Below are 26,908 nucleotides of genomic sequence, written 5' to 3' on the forward strand. Positions count from 1 at the left end.
CCCTCTTACCCTCCTCATAAGAGTTATACTTCTGATCATTGTCTTCTTCCATTAAACTCTCCCTTGTATCAGTTCCTTCTCCCTTCTGTTATCCCCATCCCTTTTTTGTTTCCTTATAGGATAAGATAAATGTTATATTCCCCTTTGATCTAATTTTGATGAGAGTAAGGTTTAAGCTATTAAGCTAATAGCTCTTTCATGGCTCTTTATGTGGGATAATTTAACCCATTCAGTTTCCTCCCTTCTAGTGCAGTTATCTTTCTCACTCCTTTATTTTTTTGGGGGGGGTGGGTATCATCCCATTAGAGTCACCTTATATTCATACCTTCTGTCTTAATATACTCCTTCTAATTGTTCTTATAAGGTTAAAAGTTAACAAATATTATCTTGTCATATAGAAATATAAACAGTTTAACCTTAATGAATTTTTAAAGTTTTTTCTTTCTTGTTTTTTGTTTTCCTTGAAATTAGTTTTTTTTTTTTAAATTCAACTCTGGACTTTAAATTGCAAATGCTTGAAAGACCTCTTTCATTAAATGTCAATTTTTTTTCCCTTAGAATGTTTATATTCAACTTTGCTGGATAGGTGATTCTTGGTTGTAGCCCTAATTCCTTTGCCTTCTGGTATATCATGTTCTAAGCTCCTTGCTTCTTTTTGTGGAAATTCCCAAATGATGTGTAACCCTGATATTTGAATTTTTTTCTTTTTTTTTTTTTTGATTACTTTCAGTACTTTCTCCTTGATCTCTTAGCTCTGAAATTTGATTATGATGTTCCCGGGAATTTTCATTTTGGCAGTGACCAGTGAATTCTTTCAAATTTTTATTTTGCCTCCATGTTCTAATATATCAGGGCAGTTTTCTTTGACAATTTCTTTTGTTGTTGTTGTTGTTTTTAAGGTTTTTTTGGCAAGGCAAATGGGGTTAAGTGGCTTGCCCAAGGCCACACAGCTAGGTAATTATTATTATTATTATTTACTAATTATTTCTAATTTACTTTTTAAAATTCTAGTGCTCTTTCAGAATTTCTTTTTGTTCCTGAGACCAAGTTAGGTTTTTCTTTGAGGCTTCATATATAGCCATGTTGACACTCTTGTCCTTTTCTAAGTTATACTGTGACCCTTCCTATCACCATAGTAATTTTCTATAGCCAAGCCCCTTTTTTTTGCTTTTTTTTGCTTGTTTTTTGCTACCTTTTTTATGACGATGTTATTATTTAAGAGTTGGGCTCTGGATCCTTTTCCACTGTCTCAAGCTTTTTGTGCTTGGGCTCTGGATCTTACTGCTGATTTTCACTTGGCTTTAGTACTTAGCTGCTTGCTCTCTCTGGAGGTTAGGCTTTCAGAATCTCACTGGTACTAGGAATGGGACCTCCATTGGCCTCCTCTGGAGGTGGAGGGTGGTGTTTAGCTTTTGGCCTACTCTAGGGATGGGGCCTAGCTGCTGGTTTGATATGGTAACATAGTCTTTCTGGTGGTTGGCCCAGAATTAAGGATTTTCTTATTGGTTGATCCCAGGAGAAGGGCCCTGCTATTGGGTTGCTATGGAAATAGGGTCTCTCTGCTGGTAGGCCCCAGGAATAGACAGCCTGGCTAATGGTTTTTCTGGGAGTGGGTTGATGGGGTGGGGTTTTGCCATACTGTACAGACTGCTCACTTGGCTTAGGGGGCTGCTGGTTAGCAGGAGAGTGAGACCTGGCCTGTGGTCAGGCTTACTACAGGTCTTTTGCTGTGAGGCTGGCTGCTACTCTTGCTCTTGGGGCTAGCTCCCCTCCCACCCTAGTGAGACAGAACTTTATTGGGGTGCTGTTAAGTTTCATGCTCCTAGATCAGTTCTAAAGGTGGTTTTCTAGTTATTTTAGAAGGGGTTTTGGGAGGGCTGCAGAGGGCTTCTTCCTCACTCTACCATCTTGGCACTGGAAATCCCATTGCTTTGATTCTTAAACTATTCAAAATTGTTTTTCTGAACAATATTTTTGTCCTTGTGATGAAGTGTAAAAATGTTTTGGGGTATGTAGTTTCAAATTCCATTGTGTGAATTCAAAAAGGACTGGCTCTGACCCAGAAGTATTTATGAACAAAAAAAGGTTTATTTGCATATTACTGTGGTTTTCAGAACCTAAGGGAGAGAGCAAAATATTGGCAGTTGGGGCGGTTGGGAAGGACTGATTCCCTTAGGGGATTAGCAGCTGGAGCCATAGTAACAGGAACTGTCTTCAGAAAATAGCAGTAAGGAAAGGTATAGAGGCATGAGGGTTTATTTCGGGGGGATCAGATCAGGCTGTCCTCCCAAAGGCTGACTGTGCCTTAGTTGAGGAGAAAGTGATCTTTTAAAGGGGCAGGAAGAGGAAGAAATGAGGAATATGTAATGGAGGGCTGAAGTTCCAAGTACAGAGATATTGGGGGATATATAGTAGGTAAGGCAAAGATCTCATCCTTTCACACTAGGGCAGGGGTCCATTGTTTGGTTGATAGGAATTTGTCTTGTGTGAGGGCAGGGATTTACAGGGTCCTTTCCAGGGAGAGGCAAGATTCTTTGACCTCCTGATAGTTTGGACTATGGTTTGGTAGTAGGATCATGTAGATGGGTCAGTGACCTTGAGCAATAGGATGGAGCTTAGTGTTAAATGTTCAGTGGTCATGTGCAGAGGGAACAGATTAATTATAGAACATATTTCTCCTGAATCTGTTAAATTTGCTTTCTGTTCATAGTACTTGGGATTCTCTGAAATTGTTTTCTTTTGCCATTTCTCATAACATACTATTCCATTGCACTTATATATCATGATTGTTTAAGAGGCAGATTAAAACATCTCCTTCCCTCCCCTTAGATTCTCATTATTTATGTTCTTCCCCTTTTGTGGTATTATCCTATCCCAGATTCATCTTTGGTCTTTTCATCAGAAATGCTTGAAGTTTTCTACTTCAGTAAAGATTTTTTTGTTAAATTTCTAAGAATTCTTTTCAGCCCTACAGGGCAATAAGTTCTTGATTATAAGCCAGTTTCTTTTGGTTTTTGGGATATTGTATTCCAAGGCGGTTTCTGGTTTTTAGGAGAAGCTATCAGGTTTTGTTTAATCTAATCTAGACTGCAGTTCCCTTTGGAATACCTTTCAGAATCTTTGTAGCAATTTTCTTTGTTCTGGGAGCTCTGGTTTTGAATATGATAGTTCTGATACTTTTTTTTAATTTTAATTTATAATTTATAATTATTAAGTGACTGAGGCTGGATTTGAACTTAGATTCTCCTGACTCCAGGGCCTGTGCTCCCTATCTACTTGTGCCACCTAAATGCCCCTGTTCTGATTTTCCTTTTTCCTTTTAAATTGTTCTTTTAGAAAGTGATTGTTGAGTTCTTTCTATTTTTACTGATTTTAATATATTGAAATAAATCATTAAAGAGTTCTTGAAATACAGTGTTCAAGCTATTTTTTAAAATTAAGTCTTTTAGGGAGTCCAGTTTTTTTCTCGTACTTACTCCTTGATCTGTTTTCCAGGTCAATTTTTTTTCTTATTTTTTTTTTAATCTTTTGATTTTGCTTTTAATATTTCTTGATATCTCATGGAATCCTTGCTTTTCTCTTTGTTTATCCTATTTTAAGGATACTATCGTATTTTAATATTATCCTATTTTAAGGGAGTTCTTTCATTGGTAAGATTTACCACTTTCTTTTCTAAGTTACTCATTTTCTTTCCAATTCTTTCCTTAAGAATTATTTTTATTTTTTACTCTTATTTCTTTCTTTTACATACTTCTGGTGTTCTTTGGGGAGAGTGCATTTTCCCTCCATTGAGTCTTTGCTTGTGGTTGTTATAAAATTATATTTGCAATATTTTTTGATAGTAGATGGGGTTGAATATACTCATCTCAAGTTTTAAGTTCTAAATTAGTGCTTTGTGCTAGTGCCAGGCTCCACCACCTGCTGAGTTTTCTGAATATGTTTGTCCTACTTGGTCTGGTCTTATGTTCCTACACTGATATAATTACCTGGGGATTCAGGCTTTCTATACCTGCAAGATTTTGGTTTTTCAGGACAGAATATCAGGGACCTTTGGGCCTGAAATAATCTAGTCTGAGCACTGTGACACCATGCTTCTTGGCACTCTACTTGCAAGCTAAGCCCACTCACCATGCTACCAGCCTATTCGACTTTCTGGCCACCTTTGGGCTTTCTTAGGGAAGCATCTATTTGTATTGCCTCTTTACATAGAGAATTGAAGGTCACACAGTTCTCTATTCAAAAATAGAAGACAGCCATGCATTGGTAACTAGTTTTGCTTGAGGACAACAGACTTTTTATGCAGTTCTGGTGTGAAAGAAATGACTTAATGCAGTTTCTCATTGGAATTTTGGTCCAATATTTGGGGCACTTATATTCTGTAGGAAGGCCTGTCCTTTGTTCAGGGGACTTTCTTGGCAGAATATCCTATCTTGTATTTTAGTATCAAATTTTGAAAGTAGTTCATATCTATTGCCTCCATTTCTTACTACCTACTTACTGCTTTACTCCCTTGCAGTCTAGTTTTTTACTTGAACTTATAAAAAAAATTTTTTCCCCAAGCTTTCAAGTAATTGCCTAATTCAGTATTTTTGTTCTTAGTCCTAGGTCTTTCTTTACCTCTCCACAGTCATCTTTTTTTGACTTCTTTTACATCCTGCTATTTATTATGGTTTGACTCCTAGCTCATTATTTTGTCCAAAAACTTTGTTGTTGAATTGACTCCCTTTTCTTGTTCCATAAATGTTGATATTCTCCAGTGTCCAGTCTTCCTCTTCACTTCATCACTTCCTCTTCTCTTCCCTTCAGTCCTATCTTCCCTTCTTCCTTTCTCTTCTTCTGTTTTCTTTGTTTTGAAAATATCTTCTGTTATCTTAGCTACCTCGTGGGGTATTGTATTGGTTCAACTTCCTGATTCTGTTATTATGTTTATTGCCTTGGACAATTTCTCTTAGCCTCAATTTCCTGACCTTTATATATATATATATATATATATATATATATATATATATATATATAGTATTGTCCCACATTTTACAGATGAGACAAGTGTGATATAGGGAAAATAAGTGGCTTCGCTATGTTTACATATTAAGTTTGCCAGAGTAATTTTTTTTTATATTAAAGATTTTATTTATTTTGAGTTTTATAGTTTTTCCCTTAATCTTACTTCCCTCCCCCCACCCCCCACAGAAGGCAATCTGTCAGTCTTTACATTGTTTCCATGGTATGTATACCTTGATCCAGATTGAATGTGATGAGAGAGAAATGATATCCTTGAGGAAGAAATATAAAGTACAAGAGATAGCAAGATCAGAAAATAAGATATCAGTTTTTTCCCCTACATTTAAGGTAATAGTCCTTGGTTTTTGTTCAAACTCTGCACTTGTTTCTCTGATGAGAGCCCTAAATTGTCCCTGATTTGTTGCACTGATGGAATGAGTGAATCCATTGCCCCCATGATGCTGCTACAGATTACAGTGTTTTTCTGGTTCTGCTCATCTCACTCAGCATCAGTTCATACAAATCCCTCCAGGCTTCCCTGAAATCCCATCCCTCCTGGTTTCTAATAGAATAATAGTGCTCCATGACATACATATACCACAGTTTGCTAAGCCATTCCCCAATTGAAGGACATTTACTTGATTTCCAATTCTTTGCCACCACAAACAGGGCTGCTAGGAATATTTTTGTACAAGTTTTTCATCATCTCTTCAGGGTATAGACCCAGTATTGGTATTGCTGGATCAAAAGGTAAACACATTTTTTTTTGCCCTTTGGGCATAGTTCCAAATTTATCTCCAGAAAGGTTGGATGAGTTCACAGCTCCACTAACAAGGTAATAGTGTTCCAGATTTCCCATAACCCTTCCAACAATGATCATTACCTTTTCTGGTCATATTGGCCATTCTGAAAGGTGTGAGGTGGTACCTCAGAGAAGCTTTAATTTGCATTTTTCTAATAAGTAATGATTTAGAGCAATTTTTCATATGACTATGGATTGCTTTGATCTCATCTGTAAATTGCCTTTGCATATCCTTTGACCACTTGTCAATTGGGAATGGCTTATTTTTTTTAAATATGACTCAGTTCTCTGTATAGTTTAGAAATGAGTCCTTTGTCAGAAACATTAGTTGTAAAGATTGTTTCCCAGTTTACTACATTTCTTTTGATCTTTACAGTGGTTTTGTCTGCAAAAGCTTTTTAATTTAATGTAATCAAAATCATCATGTTTGGTTTTTATTGTTGTTCAGCATCTCTTCCTTAGTCATAAACTGCTCCCCTTTCCAGAGATCTGACAGGTAAACTAGTCCTTGATCTTCTGATTTGCCTATAGTATTGTTTTTTATGTCTAAGTCCTGTAACCATTTGGATCTTATCTTGGTGAAGGGTGTTAGGTATTGGTCTAATCTAAGTTTCTTCCATACTAACTTCCAATTATCCCAGCAGTTTTTATCAAAGGGAGTTTTTATCCCAATGGCTGGACTCTGGGTTTATCAAGCAGCAGATTACTATAATTGTTTCCTGCTATTGCAGCTAGTCTATTCCACTGATCCACCACTCTATTTCTTAGCCATTACCAGACAGTTTTGATGACTGATGCTTTATAATATAATTTTAGATCAGGTTGGGCTAAGCGCCTTTCTTGTGCACTTTTTTTTCATTGAATCCCTAGAAATTCTTGGCTTTTTATTTCTCCATATGAATTTACTTACAACTTTTTCTAACTCATTTAAGTAATTTTTTGGAATTTTGATTGGTAGGGCACTAAACAGGTAGTTTAGTGTTGGTAGAATTGTCATTTTTATTATATTAGCTCTACCTATCCATGAGCAGTTGATATTTGCCCAGTTATTTAAATCTGATTTAATTTGTGTGAGAAGTGTTTTGTAATTGTTTTCAAAAAGTTTCTGAGTCTGTCTTGGCAAATAGACTCCCAGGTATTTTATATTGTCTGAGGTTACTTTGAATGGGATTTCTCTTTCTAGTTCTTCCTGCTAGTTCTTCCTTGCTAGTCATCTATAGAAAAGTTGAGGATTTATGAGGGTTTATTTTATATCCTGCAACTTTGCTAAAATTGCTATTGTTTCCAGTAGTTTTTTGGATGATTTCTTGGAATTCTCTAGGTAATACCATCATGTCATCTGCAAAGAGTGAGAGTTTTGTCTCCTCCTTCCCAATTCTAATTCCTTCAATTTCTTTTTCTTCTCTAATTGCAGAAGCTAACATTTCTAATATGATATTGAATAGTAGTGGTGATAATGGGCACCCCTGATCTTATTGGGAATGCCTCTAGCCTCTCCCCATTGAATATAATGCTTGTTGATGGTTTCAGATAGATACTACTTATTATTCTAAGAAACAGTCCATTCATTTCTATACTCTCTAGTGTTTTTAATAGGAATGGATGCTGTATTTTTTCAAAAGCTTTTTCAGTATCTATTGATATGATCATATAATTTCTGATAGGTTTGTTGTTGATATAATTGAGTATACTAACAGTTTTCCTAATATTGAACCAACCCTGCATTCCTGGGATAAATCCTACTTGATCATAATGTATTATCCTAATGACAACTTGTTGTAATCGTTTTGCTAAGATTTTATTTAAGATCTTTATATCTATATTCATCAGGGAGATGAGTCTATAATTTTCTTTTCTTTTTTCTTTTTTTGTAAGGCAAACGGGGTTAAGTGGCTTGCCCAAGGCCACACAGCTAGGTAATTATTAAGTGTCTGAAACCGGATTTGAACCCAGGTACTCCTGACTCCAGGGCCGGTGCTTTATCCACTACGCCACCTAGCTGCCCTAATTTTCTTTCTCTGTTTTAACTCTTCCTGGTTTAGGTATCAGCACCATATTGGTTTCATAGAAAGAGTTAGGCAGAGTTCCATCTTCCCCTATTTTTCCAAAGAGTTTATACAGAATTGGAACCAATTGTTCCTTAAATGTTTGGTAGAACTCACTTGTGAATCCATCAGGCCCTGGAGATTTTTTTCTTAGGGAGTTCAATGATGGCTTGTTGGATTTCTTTTTCTGACATAGGATTGTTTCGGTATTTAACCTGGGCAACTTATATTTTTGTAAATATTCATCCATTTCACTTAGATTATCAAATTTATTGGCATAGAGTTGGGCAAAATAATTTCAAATTATTACTTTAATTTCCTCCTCATTGGTGGTGAGTTCAACTTTTTCATTTATGATACTAGCAATTTGGTTTTCTTCTTTCTTTTCTTTAATCAAATTGACCAGAGGTTTATCAATTTTATTGTTTTTTTCATAAAACCAACTTTTGGTTTTATTTATTAATTTGATAGTTTTTTTGCTTTTGCTTTTATTAATTTCTCCTTTAATTTTTAGAATTTCTAATTTGGTATTTAATTGGGGATTTTTAATTTGTTCTTTCTCTAATTTTTTTAGTTGCATATTTAGTTCATTGATTTCCTCTTTCTCTAATTTATTCATGTAAGCATTTAAAGATATATATTCCCTGACAGCTGCTTTGAGTGAATCCCATAGGTTTTGGTATGTTGTTTCATTATTGTCATTATCTAGGCTAAAATAATTCTTTGTATTATTTGTTGTTTGAGGCACTCATTCTTTAAAATGTGGTTATTCGGTTTCCAATTAGTTCTGGGTCTATATCTCCCTGCCAGGGTAATTCTAATCAGTCTTACCAAGATCTGCTGACTTTTCTATACTCTTATTGCCTTTTTGCTTATGCCATTAACACACAAATATTTGTCTCCAGCCCATCCTTTATTCAGATTTATATATCTGACTGTTTGCTAGTCATTTTCTTTTTTTTTTTTTCAGTTATTTTGTTGTTTATTCAGTATTTAGGCTAGTATGACACTTGTTGAATTGGTTGCATCATTGTACATACATAGATCTTTATATAATATTGAAATTTACAACTATTGAAATAGTATATATAAGTAGACAAAATCAGGTCCTCTGGAAAGGTGATTCATGGGACCATGCTAAAGAGCTCTCTAATGGAGGGGGAGCATAAAATGGATCAAGAAAGTATTGCTACTTTATTAGTATGTATGGTGTTGTGTCCAAGAATGTTATGGACCTTTGGGAAACTAGCACCTACAAAGTAGGCAGTGACATAACCTGTGGTTCTGCTTGACAGCAACTATGTTTATGACTGTACAAGTCTGATCCAGCATCACTGCAAATAACAGGGTTTAACAGTCACATTGTATTCCCCATTTCTGACTTTAGGAAGAGTCTAGAGTCTATAGTGTGTTAAGTTTTACATTTCTGGTGTTCAATTACTAAATTAGAGGAAGGATTTGACCATAGCACGTCATACACAATCCCTTAATCACTGTCATGTTCTCAAGACGGTAAAATGGAAGCACATTTAAAGTTTTAAAATTGCAGCTCCTTCTGGATTCCCCAAAGGGTTTCTGCACTCTTCTTTAAACGGGCCTTCTCCTCCGGAGTAAGATTTACCTTCACTACATCAGAAATACCATTCTGCCCCAAGACACAAGCGACACTAAGAAAGACATCTTCATTAATGCCATATAGACCCTTAATCATGGTGGAAATTGGATGCACTCTCCTAAGATTTTTCATAATGCTGTCTGCCAGATCTGCCACAGACAAGCCAGTGGCCCAAGAAGTGTAGCCCTTCAGCTTGATGACTTCATAAGCACTGTCAACCACCTGTTTGTGAACTTGCTTCCAATTTTCTGAATCACTATCAGTTCCCAAAGCAGGATAAAGATTCTTTAGAGATACACTGCCAACATTCACACCAGTCCACACAGGAACACTGGAGTCCCCATGTTCCCCAAGAACCCATCCATGACAACTTGAAGAATGGATACCAAGTCTCTCCCCCATTAGGTAATGGAAACGGGCAGAATCCAGATTGCAACTACTTCCAGTAACACGATTTTTAGGAAATCCACTCGGCTTCCAGGCCACATATGTCAAAATATCCACTGGGTTGGAAACATAAGCAGCTTACAATTAGGGCTGTATTTAACAATATTGGGAATGATGAATTTAAAAATATTCACATTTCACTGGGCCAAGTTAAGATGACTTTCTCCCTCCTGTTGATGTGCCCCAGCAGTAACAACAACCAGTTTTGAGTTTGCAGTCACACTGTAGTCTTTGCCAGAAACAATCTTTGGTGTTTTGAGGAAAAGGCTACCATGTTGGAGATCCATCATCTCTCCCTTTAGCTTATCTTCTATAACATCAACTAGGGCAAGTTCATCAGCCAAGTACTTCATCAAGATACTGATGACACATGCCATGCCAACGGCACCAACCCCAACAACAGTGATCTTGTTATGGGGGACCTGGTCTTCCTTTAGGACATTCAAAATCAGCTGATCCTTGACAGAAGTTCCCATTTTGAGGTGAATCCGGGCTGGAAGCGAGGTGGCTGGTGACGATGTGGAGGGGTCCCCCGGACATGACTAGCTCTGCTAGTCATTTACAGTTGAATGTCCAGCTAGGTTAAATTCAACACATTCAAACAACAAGATCATCTTTCTACCCGAAATATTTTTTCCTCTTGATTGCTCTATTTCTGTCAGTGGGAAGTACAATTCTAATCATTTGTGATAAAAACTTAGTTTCTTAGCTTCTTCCTCTTCCTTACCCTTCCATAGCCAGTCTTCTTTCCCATTCTGACTTCCGTCATTCTAATTCAGACTATATATAATAACTATCTGTCTATAAGTACACCTTGTGTTCTGGTCACACCAAGATGACCTATTCCCCAGATCTGTCAACCTGCTTTGCCTTTTCTTGCCTTTGCTTCATCCAGAAACATATTTCTCTGAATTTCCACTGAATTTTGTTCAGGTCCTTCTTACAGCATTTGACAGATTCTTTCTGAATTATAGTTTTACTTTACGTGTCTTATTTCTTCTTCCTAGAGTGTAAGATCATTGAGCAGAGAAATCTTTTATTTTTATAGCTCCTAGTACAGGGATTGCACAAGGATATATTATTGAGTGAGTAACATTAGAAATATGTTCTGAAAAAATACTTTACATTTCATCGAGTTTTTATAGTTCACAAAATGCCTTCACATAGATGATTTCTTTTCATCCTGAAAATAATTATATTAGATAAATTTTAAAGCTAAAGATCTTAAAATCCTTGCAATTGTGATTTATCCAAAATCAAAAAGCTAGTAAGTGGCAGAGCTGAGACTCAAAACCAGGTCATCTGACTTTGTCAGGTGTTGTTTTTTTTGCCTGTTAGTATTTTCATAGTAGTTTACTTTATATTTAATTTGTATCTGTATATATATATATATATATATTATATATATATATATATATGAATCTATAAACTAATATGTGAATTTCTGATTTAAAATTTATTCCTATAAATGTTGTTTTCAAACAGTTATTCATTTTGGACCTGGAGAAAGTAATTCTGAAGATGCAGTCATGATGAATACGCCAGTGATTAAAGCTGCTTTGGAAATGGGTTTCAATAGAAACCTAGTAAAACAAATTGTTCAGAGTAAAATCTTAACAACTGGAGAAAATTATAAAACAGTTAATGAGGTTGTATCAGATCTCCTGAATGCAGAAGATGAAAAAAGGAAGGAGGAGAAAGAAAGACAAACTGAAGAAATGGCATCAGGTTTGTATTGAATTTTTAGTCACATGCAATCTTGGGTCCTAATGTTTGAAAAGGAAATTTTCTTGAGTTTTGTAGAATTTCTTTCCCTACTAATTAATACTTGTAAATGTATTTCCTTGAAAAATAAGATTTTAAATAATGAAATGTTCTTATTTTTTATTTTATCCCAAAATAGTATCATTTGCTTTATTCAGCCTAATTTTATTTTGCATTTGTTCATAGTGTTCATTACTTTGTTACAGATATCTTAGAGAAATTCTAATTGACTTTGAACCTTGAATTTATTTTAGAAGGATTTGGGGAGAGCAGGGATGTTGAATTCAATAGAAATGCAATAGAACTGAATACTGGAGAGTAAAACCTATTGACTTAGAAAACTAAATTGATGTTTTATGCTTTATTTTTATTTATTCTGTTAAACATTTCCCAATTACATTTTAACCTGATTCCTGCTTCTCTTGAGAAGTCATATTTTTGACATGTCTGGTGCAAAGTACTGTATTGTTATTATTTACAGGATTCACAGCTAAAAGGGACATTGGAGAAGGAGGGATAGTACATTTATACATTAAGCATTCAGTTTTTGTTAGAAATTTAATGCTAAATTCCAAAGATAACAAAAAAGCATGTAAGGTATTCTTTGCACACATGGAGATTATATTCTCATAGGTGAACATATCACATAAAGATTACTGAAGAGTAGGAGAGAGGGGACAGGAAGTGGCAGTGACATAGAGGTCTGGTTCTTTGCAACGTAAAGGAAAATACTTATCAGAGCTGGAAGGAAAAAATGATAAGTGTGCATGTGGATGTGCTTGTGGGTGTGGGTGTGTGTGTGTGTGTATGTGTGTGCATGCACAACACTGGGCTTGAATGCCTTTCGGTTATTATCTCATTTGAACCTCACAATAACCCTGAGAGATAGTTGTTGTTTATCCACGTTTTACAGATGAAATCGAGGCTAACAGGTTTAATGATTTGTCCAGGGACACTCAGTAAGTAAGATGAGGCCAAATTTGAAATTAGAGGAAGAAATGTTACAAAAGTGCATATATTTTCTAATGGGGTGAAGATAAGAGATTGAGACAATATAATGGAAATAATATAGTTTGCTTTTCCTTATTTTACAGATAAGGAAACCAAGGATTAGAAAGATTTAGTCAACCAAATAATCTTTCAGCTATCCCACATTGTCCCTAAAGAGATAAGAGACAATTAAAGACAACGTACCTACCTTCAAGAGCCTACAACATAATTGGAAGAAAAAAATATGTTGAACAAACAAAATAATTCAGAAAGTGTTATGTAGTCAATTTATTTTTTTATTTTTTTTTAGATTTTTTTTTCAAGGCAATGGGGTTAAGTTGCTTGCCCAAGGCCACACAGCTAGGTAATATTAAGTGTCTGAGACCAGATTTGAACCCAGATACTCCTGATACTCCTGACTCCAAGGCCAGTGCTCTATCCACTGCACCACCTAGCCACCCCCTATGTAGTCAATTTAGAGTGATATAGGTTAAGGTTAGTAAAGGGTTCCTGATGGAGGGGGAGGGGCATTTAAAGCAACACCTTGAATAGCTAAAGAGATTTTCAAGTTATATTTGTATTATCTCATTTGATCATCTCATGTAATTTAAAGGGAATAGATATATGGGTATATTATTTCAAAGAGTTGCTTATGGTATTTAGTATTCTGACCCTAGGAAGTATTAACTGAAAAAATAACTTGGGCCTTAATTTGAGAGAACCAAAAAATATCACACCTTAAAATGACATGGATCTATAACACTTCCTTTGAAGAATAATCATAATTATTTTAACCTTCCCAGAATTATTTATTCCTAGAATGGTTCACATCTCAGCTTATGCTGCTTAACTACTTGAATCTCATTAGAGGCATCATGTTCTAGAACTAGACAGGTGATAGTCACACTGTACTTTGCCTTGGTCATACTACATTGGTGAAAATATGTTTAGTTCTGGTAGCTCCCTTTCAGGAATGATATTGATAATCTGGAGAGCATCTGGAGGATAACTGGTATTATGAGTCCATGCCATATGATTATTAGCTGAAGGATTTAGCCTGGAGAAAAGAATATTTAGGGCTGGGATGTGATAGTGATCTTTAAAGTATTTGAAAAGCTGTCCTATGACAAAGAGAGAGGACAGAACTAGGAACAATGAAAGAAAGTTGCTATTAGGAAAAACTTGGGGAAGTTTAGACTGAACTCCTGGGAAGAGGGACTGCCTTTTGCTTTTCTTTGTATCCTCTACACTTAGCACAATGCTTGGAACATAGTATGTACTTTTTAAATGTATAACAAAGTCATTCTTAAGTGGTATGGATTGTCTTGAAAAAAGGGTAGGGTTATCTTTATCATTAAAAGACCTTCAAGCAAAGGTAAAATTTTATTGATTTTTGAGCACCATTTTTCATATATTTCTATATTATGAATCTTTTTAAAATTTATTTTTATTAAAGATATTATATGAGTTTTATATTATGAATATTTAGGATCTTCAACTCTTTATGATTTTAATTTCTAAAACTTTCTAAATTTTTATCATTAATGAGATTGATAAATTATACTGGTGGGGAGCATATTTTTCATTAGGGAATGGATGAAGTTTGGAAATTTAGTATGGTGGAATATACTGTGAAGTAAGAGTAAAAATCTCAAATATAAATGATAAAAAAATTTTTATAATTTCATGCCCATACCACACAAAGCAGAGAAGTTCCAGATAAATGTTTTGAAGTGATTTTTGAGGAGTGTGAAAAAAAGGTTTCCTTTTCCCATCAAATTTGGTTGAAAAGTAACATTGTAAAAAAATTTTTTATGCAGTTGAGGAGAAATAAGGGACTAGAAAATGGCAAATAACAGATATAATACTATAGTAACATCATCAAAAAATAAAAGGGGAATATTAAATATGTAAGTTTTTTAATTTAAGAAACTTCATGTTCTATTACAAATTCTTTGAGAAAGTGGAGAGACATTAAAATGAAATCATAGCATATCTCATTTTTTGAGTATTTATCATATTTATACTTGTTACAAATAGATACTACTTTATATTTGAGAGGGAATTTCTTTACCAAAAATAGTTTTTCACATTGGTGGTATCATACCAATACTATCTCTCTCTCTCATACATATATATATATATATATATATATATATATTTTGTGTGTGTATATTTATATATATATATATAAATATACACACATATTTAGGGAAATAAAGATAACAGTAAATTTAAAAGCAGAGCTCAAGATTCAAATCTGTTCCCGATACTAGTTTTGTAACAGACAAGTAATTTAATTTTTTTGTGCCTCAGGTCACAGATTGCAACTATCTTAGAGGAAGGAATCCCCACACTGGGAGTCCACTCTTTGGAATCAAATTATTTGTGTGGTTTAAGTCTGATGTGATTTTTTTTCTCTTTTCAATAAAGATGACCTGACATTAATTCGGAAGAATAGAATGGCTCTCTTTCAGCATTTGACCTGTGTACTTCCTATCCTGGATAGTCTCTTAACATCGGGTGTGATTAATGAGCAGGAACATGATGTTATTAAACAAAAAACACAGACGTCTCTACAAGCAAGAGAACTGATTGATACCATTTTAGTCAAAGGAAATGCTGCAGCCAATATTTTTAAAAATTGTCTCAAAGAAATTGATTCTGTGTTGTATAACAATTTATTTGGTAAGTTTTTAGGAAAACTATTTGAGGAACATAATGGATCAATCAGTTTAGAGGTGTTTTCATTGACCTTTATCAAATTAATACAGATAATGTAAGAATGATTCATTCTTTTCACAAACACTGGACACTTTTTGTTGTCATGGCAGTACTCTTAACCCCTTCTATATTTTCTTGCTATATTCTTTTAGTGCCCTTTATTCTCAATCATCATCTTTTAGCTGTGCTAGTTGCTTCTTTTTCTACTGCTTCAGGATTTTAACTCGGGTCCTCCAGATTGCAGGGTTGGTGCTCTATCCACTCCGCCATCTACCTACCCCTGATGTCTTGATTTTTGCAATTCATTAGTTTGCTTTTTCCCTGTGATTGATTAATAAAAAATTCCTTTTTTCTACTCTTGACTCTCCTGTCTATTTATTGTCTTTATTCCTTCCCAGCATCCATTTCCTTTATTCTTATTCTGAAAAAGATGAACACTATTTGTAGAAATCATAAAATTCTACTCATTGGGTCCACCACAAATTATGTATATTTTTTATTATCATTTATGTCCTCAGTGCTCTATGATAGTTCTTTTATCACATTGATTCTAGTGCACTTTCCAAATCTCAAGTCCCAATTCCACCTTAGAAGAAATGTCCTCATCCTCTTGATTGAAAAGATTAAAGCTATCCAAAGTGCATTCCTTTAACAACCCTCCTCTTTTAAATCTCTTTACCCATCATTTCTTCTTTTTCCAGTATTAGAAGAAAAGATGGGTGGCTAGGTGGTGCAGTGGATAGAGCACTGGCCCTGGAGTCAGGAGTACCTGAGTTCAAATCTGGCCTCAGACACTTAATAATTACCTAGTTGTGTGGCCTTGAGCAAGCCACTTAACTCCACTTGCCTTGCAAAAACCTAAAAAAAAAAAATTAAAAATAAAAAAAAGAAGAAAAGACAACTTTGTTACTTGTCTTGTAACTTGTGGAACACAAGTTAACCCTGAAGTTTATATTCCAACAAGAATCCCCCTCCAGCCTACCCAATAATGGCTTATTGATTAGTAAATCACTATTTGTTGAATTCTCTGTGTCCCATGGAGAACTGTTCCACTTAGTTCTCCAGAACTCTAATGGTTAGGAAAGTTTTCCTTATAACAAGACTAAATTTTCTCTGTTCCTTCTTAAATTTGCTTTTTTGGGCCAAGTGTCATTTTTCCATATGACATTCATTTAATTTCTGAAGATAGCTATCAAGATCCTGTTCCCCTGTCCTGGGCCTCATCCCTTCTCCACCTTTTTACTAGGCTAAACATTCCAAGTTCTTTCAACTGATTGTCTTTTATCCACATGTTCTCTGGCTTTTCATTGTCTTTTATAAACTGTAATGGTCAGTATTAATCAGGTCAGTATTTAGGACTATCTTCTCTCTCATTCTTGACTTTATACAGTTAAGATTTTATCAGTTTTTCAAGGCTACCATAATTATACTATATTGAGTTTGCAGTACCTTAAAAGATTTATCTTTTTCAATTAAATTTCCCACTTATGAAAGATTTTTTTTGATCCAAATATAAAACTTAGCATTTAATTGTTAAAATCTAGATAAAGCTAAACTTCTCACACACATATATGTTCATGTATACCCACATTATATGCATGTGTTTGCACACATAGATGACATGTGTGTGTACCCACACACATATCTTCACCCTATGATTAGCTTTTTTTTTTTTTTTAGGTTTTTGCAAGGCAAATGGGGTTAAGTGGCTTGCCCAAGGCCACACAGCTAGGGAATTATTAAGTGTCTGAGACCAGATTTGAACCCAGGTACTCCTGACTCCAGGGCCAGTGCTTTATCCACTGCACCACCTAGCCAGACCCTATGATTAGCTTTTGAGTTCTATATTCTCATTAACTGTTCCTTTAATAATATAATTTTCTAGATTTAATTTTTTATGAAATTTAAGTCAGGCTCACTAACCTTGATTCTGTAAACTTCCTTTGCCTCTTTGACTCTTCCCTTGCCTATACCATAGCTGCCAAATTTAATCCATTATACATTGGTACTGCTTCCCACTAACCTTGGGCCGTAGAATGGACTAATTTAATAGCTACCAAACTGGTCTTCCCATGTCCAATTTATTATTCAACCTGTTCTACTTGTCATGTAATCTTAAATCTTCACTCTTTCAATCCCCTATTGGAAAAATTTGTCACTTCCTCTTGGAAATACAAACTTAGCCTATTTTTAATGTTAGTTTTCCAATTTGGTATCCTGTGTCCTCTTCTTGTACTTTGCCTTCTAGCTGATTTTAGCTCCTCTATTCCTGTGTCATCTTCCTGCTTATGCTTTCATCCATTCTTGGATAATGGGGAAGAATAAAATCCATCCTGTTTGTCATTTTTTAAAATCTTTACCACTATCCCTTATCTAACATCTGAAAAGTGATCTCATCACCCCCAAATTTATTATTGCATTTTGTGCAGATCTCTCTTATTTGCATGGTCTGTGGCCATACTTATGCTTCTGTGCTTCATACTTAGGACAATTCATTACTTATAGAACATGCTTAAATGAATTTTTTAAAAAATTGAGTTATAAGTGGTTATAATGAATAGAAAATTCCTTCAGAGTCTAGTTTTTTTCCCAATTGTTTTATACACACACACACACACACACACATACATATTTACTCTGATAAAATATTCCCAATTTTGAGAAGACATATTTTGTATGGTGATGTTTGTATATTTTTTTCTAGTGGAAAAGAACATGAAGTATATTCCAACAGAAGATATTTCAGGTAAAACTTATAATCAATCAAGTATCTATTATAATTCTTAAAAGGGATTCCAGGTGCTGTTCCTTTTCTTTTCTCTCCTTTTATTCTTCATGGCTCACTTTTACCAGAACTTAGACTTAAAGAGGAAAAGAACTGTATTTAGTTTAAAATGATTTCTTTTTTTTTCTAGGTCTTCCTATGGAAGAACAGCTTAGGAGATTACAGGAAGAAAGAACATGTAAAGTTTGTATGGACAAAGAAGTTTCTATTGTATTTATTCCTTGTGGTCATCTAGTAGTATGCAAAGAATGTGCTCCTTCTCTAAGAAAATGCCCCATTTGTAGGGGTATTATCAAAGGTACAGTTCGTACATTTCTTTCATGAAAAGAATCCACACATCCAAATTTGTGTGGAACAGACTTCAAAATGGTCCGTTATGAGCCTCTGAAGCCTTTTGGAAGAAAGAAAAGTTTTGTTCAGATTTTTAGTAGAAAATTAATATGTAATTCTACCTTGGTATCAATTACTTGGTTTTCTTAAAGTACATGGTGTTCATATATTGTAGCCTGAAAGCTTCTGTGTATGTTTTGTGTGCATGTTTTTGTCTTGGAAGAGCAGTATATGGTACATATGCTTGAAAGTATAAGGATAATGTGTAGACATACTGATATTATACAGCATTTTTGAATTATTCAACTTGGTTATACTAGAAGCTTTTTAATACTCTGTAAATGTAGTCACAGATGTAACTAGGAGCCCCAAAATTTGTCATAACTACAGTGCCACTTTTTTGGGGGTGCTTTTACAATTTTGTTATATTGAAATACATTTCCCCAATACAATTAATAGCATAATATTTAAATGACTCAATCTAAATGTTTTGATTCAGTTGAATTTATATAGGCTTATATATCTGGCGTGATGTTTTCTTTTACATCTCATTTTCTCAAAATTTCTAACAAATGAATATTTGAATTTAGGACAGATAAGATTAATAAGTAGCATTTTGCATCATAATGTGATTTACAAAAGGATTTCTTTAGTGATCTGCAGTGTATGTAAAGTGATTCTATTTCAGGAGCATAGCTGTTATATGTCTGTTCATTGTGAAAACTGAATAATGCCTGTGTGGTAGGTTAATAATACCACATATCTTTATAAGCTAAATACTTGTTTTGTGAATTTAAGTAATGATGTCCCATGCTATAATGTGTGTCTACTGTAATTGTTTTTATGTATTCTTTGTACTATGTTAATAGTTTTAATATATGTTTGCATATAATGCCACCTAGTGTGAGGATTTCTATAGCTCTCTGGTTGTCTTTGTTGTGTTTCCTACAGTGCCTTGCACATAGTAGTTAATAAATCTTTGTGAGTTCTGTGCTTTGATAGTCTGCCTTTGGAGTTGTCAGTGAAGAAGCCTTATTATGTGCCTAGTTCCCTAGTAATCTTTTCATATTGTAAGAAAATTACAATTAAAATATAATTAACCTTGAAACCTTATTGTTGGATTTTTTTTTCCCCTATCTTGTGTGTATAGGACAAGAACTAGGATCCTGGAATAATTTTAAAAAATCAAGTTATGTTGATAGTCATCAACTAATCCAACATTTCCATTTACAAAGAAAAAGGATTTATATATGATAAATTCTGTGATAATTCTAAATCAATGTATATATGTTTGTGTACCCATTCATATGTCTATTTTTTTTTTGGATGTGGGGAGAAGCAAGGAAAGGGACTTTTTTTATTTTTGTTTTTGTATTTCTAGAACTTAGCACCATTCCTTGCACTTCATAGGTACTCAGGAAGTGCTTGTTGGATAAACAGAGGAGCATAGTTTTAGTTTTTTACTCACCACAGATTATATTGTAAGACCTTAAAGAATTCAGTTCTTTAGTGCTAAGAACTAAACAATTGAATTATGGAAAAGAGCACATGTATTAGAACAAAACAGTTGTTTTGTATGGTTCCACTTTAGGTTAAATTGGTTAATTCCCATTTATTCCAAAGGGCAAAAGACAGCTGCTACTTTTTTGAATTTACAAAATAACAGAATTGAAAGTTGGAAACGACCTCATTCAGCTGCCCTTTACTTCAAATAAGACACAAAAGAAATTCTCATTATTACAAATCTGACAAATGATTGTCACATTGAAGACAACCTCCAAAAGAGGAAAACCTTGTCCCTCCTGAATGTTGAAGGTTTCAGGCATTATTTCTTGTAAAGTTATGAGCTGGAAGGTTTAATTTAACCTCTTTTTTTTTTTTTTGCAAGGCAAATGGGGTTAAGTGGTTTGCCCAAGGCTACACAGCTGAGATCAGATTTGAACCCAGGTACTCCTGACTCCACTACGCCACCTAGCTGCCCCATACCTCATTTTTTTGATGTTGTTAAGTTGCTTCAGTTATATCCCAAATTTTTATTTTTAGGGTTGGTCTTTTTTTTTTTGCAAGGCAATGGGGTTAAGTAGCTTGCACAAGACCACACAGCTAGGTAATTAGAAAGTGTCTCAGGCTGGATTTGAACTCAGGTGCTCCTGACTCTAGGGCTGGTGCTCCATCCACTGTGCCACCTAGCTGCCCCTGTATCCAAATCTTCATAACCCAATTTGGAGTTTTCTTGACAAAGATACTGGGGTGGTTTGCTATTTGTGACTTGCCCAGATTCCACAGCTACTGTGTCTAAGCCCAGGTGTGAATTCGGGAAGATGATCTTCCTGACTTCAGACCTGGGACTCCATCCTCTATACTACACTGAAGTGATTTGAATCCAGAGTAAGTGTGTTTTCTACCATACCCTACATTGCCTAAGAGATACTTATGTGATTATCTAATAAAGACTGATTTCTATGTGGTTTTAGAGACTTTGGCCATAGGTGATACTTGGCCAGTTTCTTTTCACTTTATCCTCATTTCTAGATTCTTAATTAGTAGTTTTTAATCTTCATTGATTCTAAAATGAAGATTTTATAAAGCCAAAAAATTTTGAGAGTAAATGATTACCTTAGTAGCCATGGTCTAACTTACACATGAAAGGAATTCCTACACTAACATAAATAATATGCTTTAGGAAGATCACTTTGACAACTGAAAGAGGGGATGAACTGAAGTGGGGAAGAGACATGGCAGGGAGATCAACCAAAAAGCTATTCAGTAGTTCAGGGTAAGGTGATGAGGGTCCTGCACCAGTGTTGGCTATGTGAGAAGAAAGAAGGGAGACAAGAGATATTAAGAAGTTAGAAACAATAGGACTTGGCAACAGATTAGGTAAAGTAAATGAATTGTGAGGTTGGAAGCATAGATGACTGGGAGGATAGTGGTGCCTTGAGCAGGAATAGGGAGGTTCTGAAGATGGGAGGGTTTTGAGGGAAAGAATGAATTCACTGTAGTGCAGGATGAATTTGAAATGTCTAAGGAACACCCAGTTCAAGATACCCAAATAGGCAGTTGATGAGGAGCTTGAGAAGTTAAGGGGGTTAGAAGAAAAATCTGAGAATCTATGGAAATGTTAATGGAATCCTCAAGAACTGATGGGATCTCAAAAGTCAAGATATTACAGAGGGAGAAAAGAGCCAAGGATAGATCCTTGGGGATTAGCAAAGAAAATTGGAAGACTAGCCAGATAAGCAGAATGAGAACTGGGAAAATAATATTACAGAAACCTAGAGGAGAGACTATCCAGGAGATGAGGGTAAGTTGAATGTTAAACAAGCTGTAGGCCAAAAAAAGAAAATCAAGGAGCCATTGGAATCAGCAATTAGATCATTGATAATTTGGGAAGGAGTTAACTTTGAAATTTTTAATTGAAAGTAAAGTTTAGAAGCCTGTCACTATTTTCAGCAAGCTTAATGTCATCATGGGAAGACAGTGCACATTGGGTAATGGTTAAGATAGATGGTGCAGTGGATAGAGCACCAGTCTTGAAGTCAGAGGACCATTCAAATCTGGCCTCGGACTACTTTTTTAAATCTATTTATTTATTTAGAATTTTGCATTTTTTCCCCCTAATCTCTCTCTTCCCACCCCCACCCCCACCCTCCCCCTGTTATTCTTTACATTGTTTCCATGGTATACATTGATCTCAGTTAAATGTGATGAGCAAGAAATCATATCCTTAAGGAAGAAAAAGTATAAGAGACAGCAAAATTACATAAGTTTTTTTTTTTAAAGGTTTTAAAAAAAGGTGATTTTTTTTCCCCCCTTGTTCTGCCACCCTTCCATGGTCAAGAACAGGAAGTTGATGGATTCAAATATTCATCGTGTCTTTAATTATTCTTCCTCTGCCAGAGGAAAGACTTTTCTCTAATTATTTCTTAGGAGGCTCTCCAAATTTTAAAGCAAAGTTATCTATGCAAGTTGCTTCAAATGCTTAAGTTATTCATTTAGAATCCTACAATTTAGAACTGAAGGGGCAATAAAGATGGGGTGCTTGAAAGAATGATAAACAACCAGACTTGACTCCTTACTTGAAATAGTGTGGTGTAATTGCAAATGCTGGAGTCAAAAGGCATTTATTTGTCTTGTGAGATATTTAGAATGTGTATCTTTTTTTTGTCATTGATTCACTATTGCGGACTTTGATTTCTAAGTTTCCATTCTTGCTTATTCTTTGTTTTTCCCTTTTGAACCATTATGAATTTTTTTGCATCTGATTTCTAGCCCATAAAATATTTTTTCATTGATTTTTGGTTAAGTTTTCCTTCATAATGTAATGAGTTGAATGTGTTTTGGCCTCAAAATTTTTTTAAACTAATTTTTCTTTTTATCTTTGCTGTTTTGATGATTTATCTACTCACAAACTAGCTTTTGCTTAGATTTCTTCCTATGACTTTTGACTTTTCTTTTATTTCTGTTGGCTCCTTTTCCTTCCACTTTCAAGGTCTGGAATGACTGGCTCCTTTTCCATAGCAAACTGGGTAAAAAAGGACTGACTCCATTTCCTTCAGGTGGTTACACAAGTACATTGACTGCTTTCTCTTGAGGAATGTGTATGTTGGGCTTCAAAATGAACTACTGTTGCAGAAAAGCTGGAAAAAGGGATCATAATAGCCAGAATCAGAAATATAACCTTATCTATGAAACAGCCTGCATTGATAGCATCCAGAGATGTCATGAAATGGGGGCAGGAAAATTGAATAAAATTTGGTACCTTACACATTTTCAAGGAAAGATAATATCTTACAGAAGATTTAAGAATTGGTTTCAGAGTCAGGAAAATTTGTCTTTGATTCATACTGTGTGAACAAGTCCATTTTTTATATTTAGAATTGCCTGCTTCATTAAAGAATGAATTTGTTCACAGTATGAATTGTAGAATCATTAATAAACTTCCTAAATCACTGAAATCACAAGTGTGAAAAATGTTTTAATCTAATTCCCTTATTTCAGTAGTCAAGAAACATTAAACATTGACTTCAGGGTATTAAGTGGAACAAGAATAGAAAAAATGATAGCCCTTACTTTCAAGAACTTATGTTATAATGAGGAAAAGGTATTTGTTATATACATGGCTTGCCTTCTCACTATGCAGCTATTTAGATTGCTCACTCTTCACAAGCTCTGGACAAAAACTTATCCTTTCATCTAGGCTGTCTCCACAGTGTTTTAACTACCTTTTAATCTCACTTAGACTATCACTATAACATCCAGCCGCAGAACAGACTGAATTATTCATCAAATTATTGCTTAATTCCCTGGAGAATGCTATTGGGTATGATTTTTTTTTAAGGTGTGAAGGTGCTCCATAATTGTTTGCTGAATGAAATTGTGCTTTGCTTCATTTGAAAATTCAGTTTATAAAAGCACTTTCAGTTTTGAATTACGAAGTGATCTTTGCTGTCCCTCTTCTGCTCACTTGGAGAAAAACCCAAGATTTCGTATCAAGACACTTTATTTAGCATCTGACAGTTACCTTTTGGTTTTCAGGCTTTTTTCTGTTGATTGCCCTACTGCTTATATCAAATTAAATAAAACACTGAAACAATTTGTTGATGAAGTGCAAATTTTCATTTTATTACTTATCTAAAAATAGACCTCAGCAACAACAACAATATACCCAAATGCTAGTTACTATAACAAAAGAAAAGGAAAACCAAAAAAGGAACTTTAAAAAATATTTCTGAAAAGCCAAAATTAAAATTGCTCTAACATGCTGCCAACTCTCAATTATCTATATTTGACTTATACCTTCTGCGTGTTATTTATGGATCATTTTAAAGCTTGGGCTAGTTTGTGCCCATCATCCAGCTGTGCACCTGGACTATCTTCATCTGTTGTTGTCAGCCGACTGCAAACTAATTTTAATAAATGCCTAAGTCAACATAATTAAGAAAATAAAATACATAACCAAGAAAACCCAGTATGTAATCCAAATTAAAAAACCCTTATATTATCTGTATTAGTTTCCCTAATTGGGGGGGGGGTTGTAGGGGCAATGGGAACAGACAATCAAGAGCTGGCTTTTGTAAATATTTTCATATTGTCATGAAAAGAATAAGTAAAAAACTATCTAAAGCACAAAACAATATTTCAAAGCAAATAATGATATTCAGAATTTCAGGAGCCTGTCATCTTCAAAGTACGACAAATATTTTAGAAAAACTCAGAAGGGGAGCTCCATCATGTTACTGTAGGCTTCAAACCACAGATTCACAAGGTGGGCTTGGAACAAACAATACTGCCCCATTTCTGCACCAGACCTTGGAAGAAGCGAGGTCTTTCTACTCTCTCATCTAATATTACAGAGAAAAAAAAAAAGCAGTGAGTGGCTGAATGGCCTACCTAGGGGTCAGAGAAACTAGTAGCATATAACTCAGAGGTTCCTGTTTGGCCTAGTTGTCCATATCATTCCTTAAAATATGTACAAATGTGCCATACCAAAATCTTACCTAATAAATACAATTTCAGATGGATACTCTAGGCTTTGGGATCAGTGGCTACTGATACTAAATTTATCACATCCCTTGGCCACTGTGTACAATAAGAAGGCATAGTACTTTAACATCCTAGGATTTGCTGCAAACAATAACTGGTTACAAAAATATTCCTTATGCTCCTGCTAATTCCATTGCACCCTCAATATATAGATTTTATGGTGGTTTACTTTGGTTGCCTGTTAGGAATTTATTTTCAGTGTGACTAGATACACCAATCATGACTTGCCCTGAGATTCATATAGAGAGTAACTCTGGGCACTTAACTACTACTAATCATGCCCAACTTTTGTTAATACACATGTTCTAGGAAAGCATTGTGCTTCCATTAGCATATCTTTTAACTATGGTGCTCTGTCCTAAAAAAAAAGGCCAAGAATCACAAAAAGAACAAGAATGTAGCTGAATCAGAAGCAATTTCCAGTGGCAATCTGTATTTTCACAGTATTGAAAAAAAAAGTACAGTGTAAGCTCTTTCCTCTCGTGTCAATGTGATTTATCTGTTTCTAACAGCTAGTTCACAATCACATCATGTAAAACAATTCATTGAAACCATAGCAAAGAAAAAGTAAAAATAAGATTGCCTATCAACTACTATTAAAAAAAGCTCAAATGAAGTACTGAAAAAATAAAAATATAAATTCCTCAGTTGGCATCTTTAATGGAACACAGCTCAGATAAAATTCTGGATTACTTTAAAAGTTGGGGTTTCATTGTGGGGAAGGGCTTGGAGAGGAATTTGAATAAATTGCTCTATTTTTGTGTATTGTGAACCTGAAGAAACAAGGGCCACATTTTAAGACTGACTATTTAGCACCCCCAATTTCTCCCAGCTGGCATGGCATGGTGTTTTCTGCTTTATTTACACTATCGGCAAACTTTGACTTTACAAGGTATCCCTGCAACTGAAGTTATGTGCTCACACAGTAAGGGCACTTCCAAAGTCATGATCAACCAAGGCAGCTGACATGCTCAGATGCTTATCCCTGTCATTCCATGTGGTTCCCCCCTTCCTGTCTTTCTACATGATCCCCTTCCAATTGCTGACTCTATGGAGACAATTTCACAGCACCATGAATGGCTTTTACAATGTCAAAACTCATTTTTAAAGTGTATTTATGAGAAGGGAAAATAAGCTGTGTTAATTTGTGATCTTGAAACTGTGGAGCCTTTTCATCTAAAAAACAGACAAACATGAAAACAAATCCAACAACCCTTTTTTTACCTTTAGTGGCCATGGAAAAATTTAACACATTCATAGAATATATTTTACTTGGGGGGTATAGTCTGTTAATATGCTTTTCAAGAGGGAAACATTTTCTGAAATTAATGATGAGGGTTGCGCCATCTTCCTTTGCTTTGGTTCTTGGATGATTTTCTTTAAATGATAGCATCGTGTTCATCACTGTAACAACATGAAATACTGGAATTACTCTCAGTTTTGTACTGGTATTAAAATACCAACTATTCACATTCATTAAGAAAGTTACCTTGCTTTTAGAATTTAAAGAAATTCCAAATGCTGACAATCTGAATTCATTTCCATTGCTCTCTCTCTCTCTTTTTTTTTTTAACATTAAGGTATTTTTGAATATGAAAAACAAGCAGCTAAAAATTCTAGGCATTCTCAAATTTTAGCTTTTTCTTTTAAATTCAAGAAACTATAATTTCTCTATAGCACTTCAATATCACCTAATGGGAGTTGATATGGTTCAGAATTCTCAGAAGCTACGATAGTTCTGGCAGAGTTTTATCAAATTAGAAGGGCTTCAAGTATATGCTCAGTGTCGAACTGTATGTATTTTGAGGACCTGCCTCGCTAAGTTTAGAAAAACTTAATCACTATGTGGACAAAAAGAA

The 26,908-nt window shown here is 34.8% G+C and overlaps 2 protein-coding genes across 5 annotated transcripts in view; one reads left to right on the forward strand and one right to left on the reverse strand.

The window, feature by feature from the left end:
• The window catches only part of LOC141508174 (baculoviral IAP repeat-containing protein 2-like), a 57,111-nt gene extending 37,500 nt beyond the window's left edge, over nt 1–19,611 (forward strand). For 3 of the 4 annotated variants that reach the window (XM_074216556.1, XM_074216555.1, XM_074216557.1), the window contains exons 6-9: nt 11,396–11,638; nt 15,098–15,352; nt 18,093–18,134; nt 18,304–19,611. In XM_074216556.1, coding sequence (XP_074072657.1) covers nt 11,396–11,638; nt 15,098–15,352; nt 18,093–18,134; nt 18,304–18,497 — 734 coding nt within the window. In that variant the 3' untranslated portion in view covers nt 18,498–19,611. The remainder of the gene's footprint in view (nt 1–11,395; nt 11,639–15,097; nt 15,353–18,092; nt 18,135–18,303) is intronic. The other variant, XM_074216558.1, reaches the window with a different exon arrangement.
• Nucleotides 19,612–22,321: 2,710 nt separating this feature from the next.
• Nucleotides 22,322–26,908, reverse strand: part of TMEM123 (transmembrane protein 123) — a gene marked incomplete at its 5' end in the record, with an annotated part of 69,661 nt that continues 65,074 nt past the window's right edge. Inside the window, one exon of the mRNA XM_074214099.1 lies at nt 22,322–26,453. Within this exon, the coding sequence (XP_074070200.1) occupies nt 26,429–26,453 (25 nt within the window). The remainder of the gene's footprint in view (nt 26,454–26,908) is intronic.

Source organism: Macrotis lagotis, chromosome 1 (assembly GCF_037893015.1).
Source record: "Macrotis lagotis isolate mMagLag1 chromosome 1, bilby.v1.9.chrom.fasta, whole genome shotgun sequence".
Taxonomy (NCBI): domain Eukaryota; kingdom Metazoa; phylum Chordata; class Mammalia; order Peramelemorphia; family Peramelidae; genus Macrotis; species Macrotis lagotis.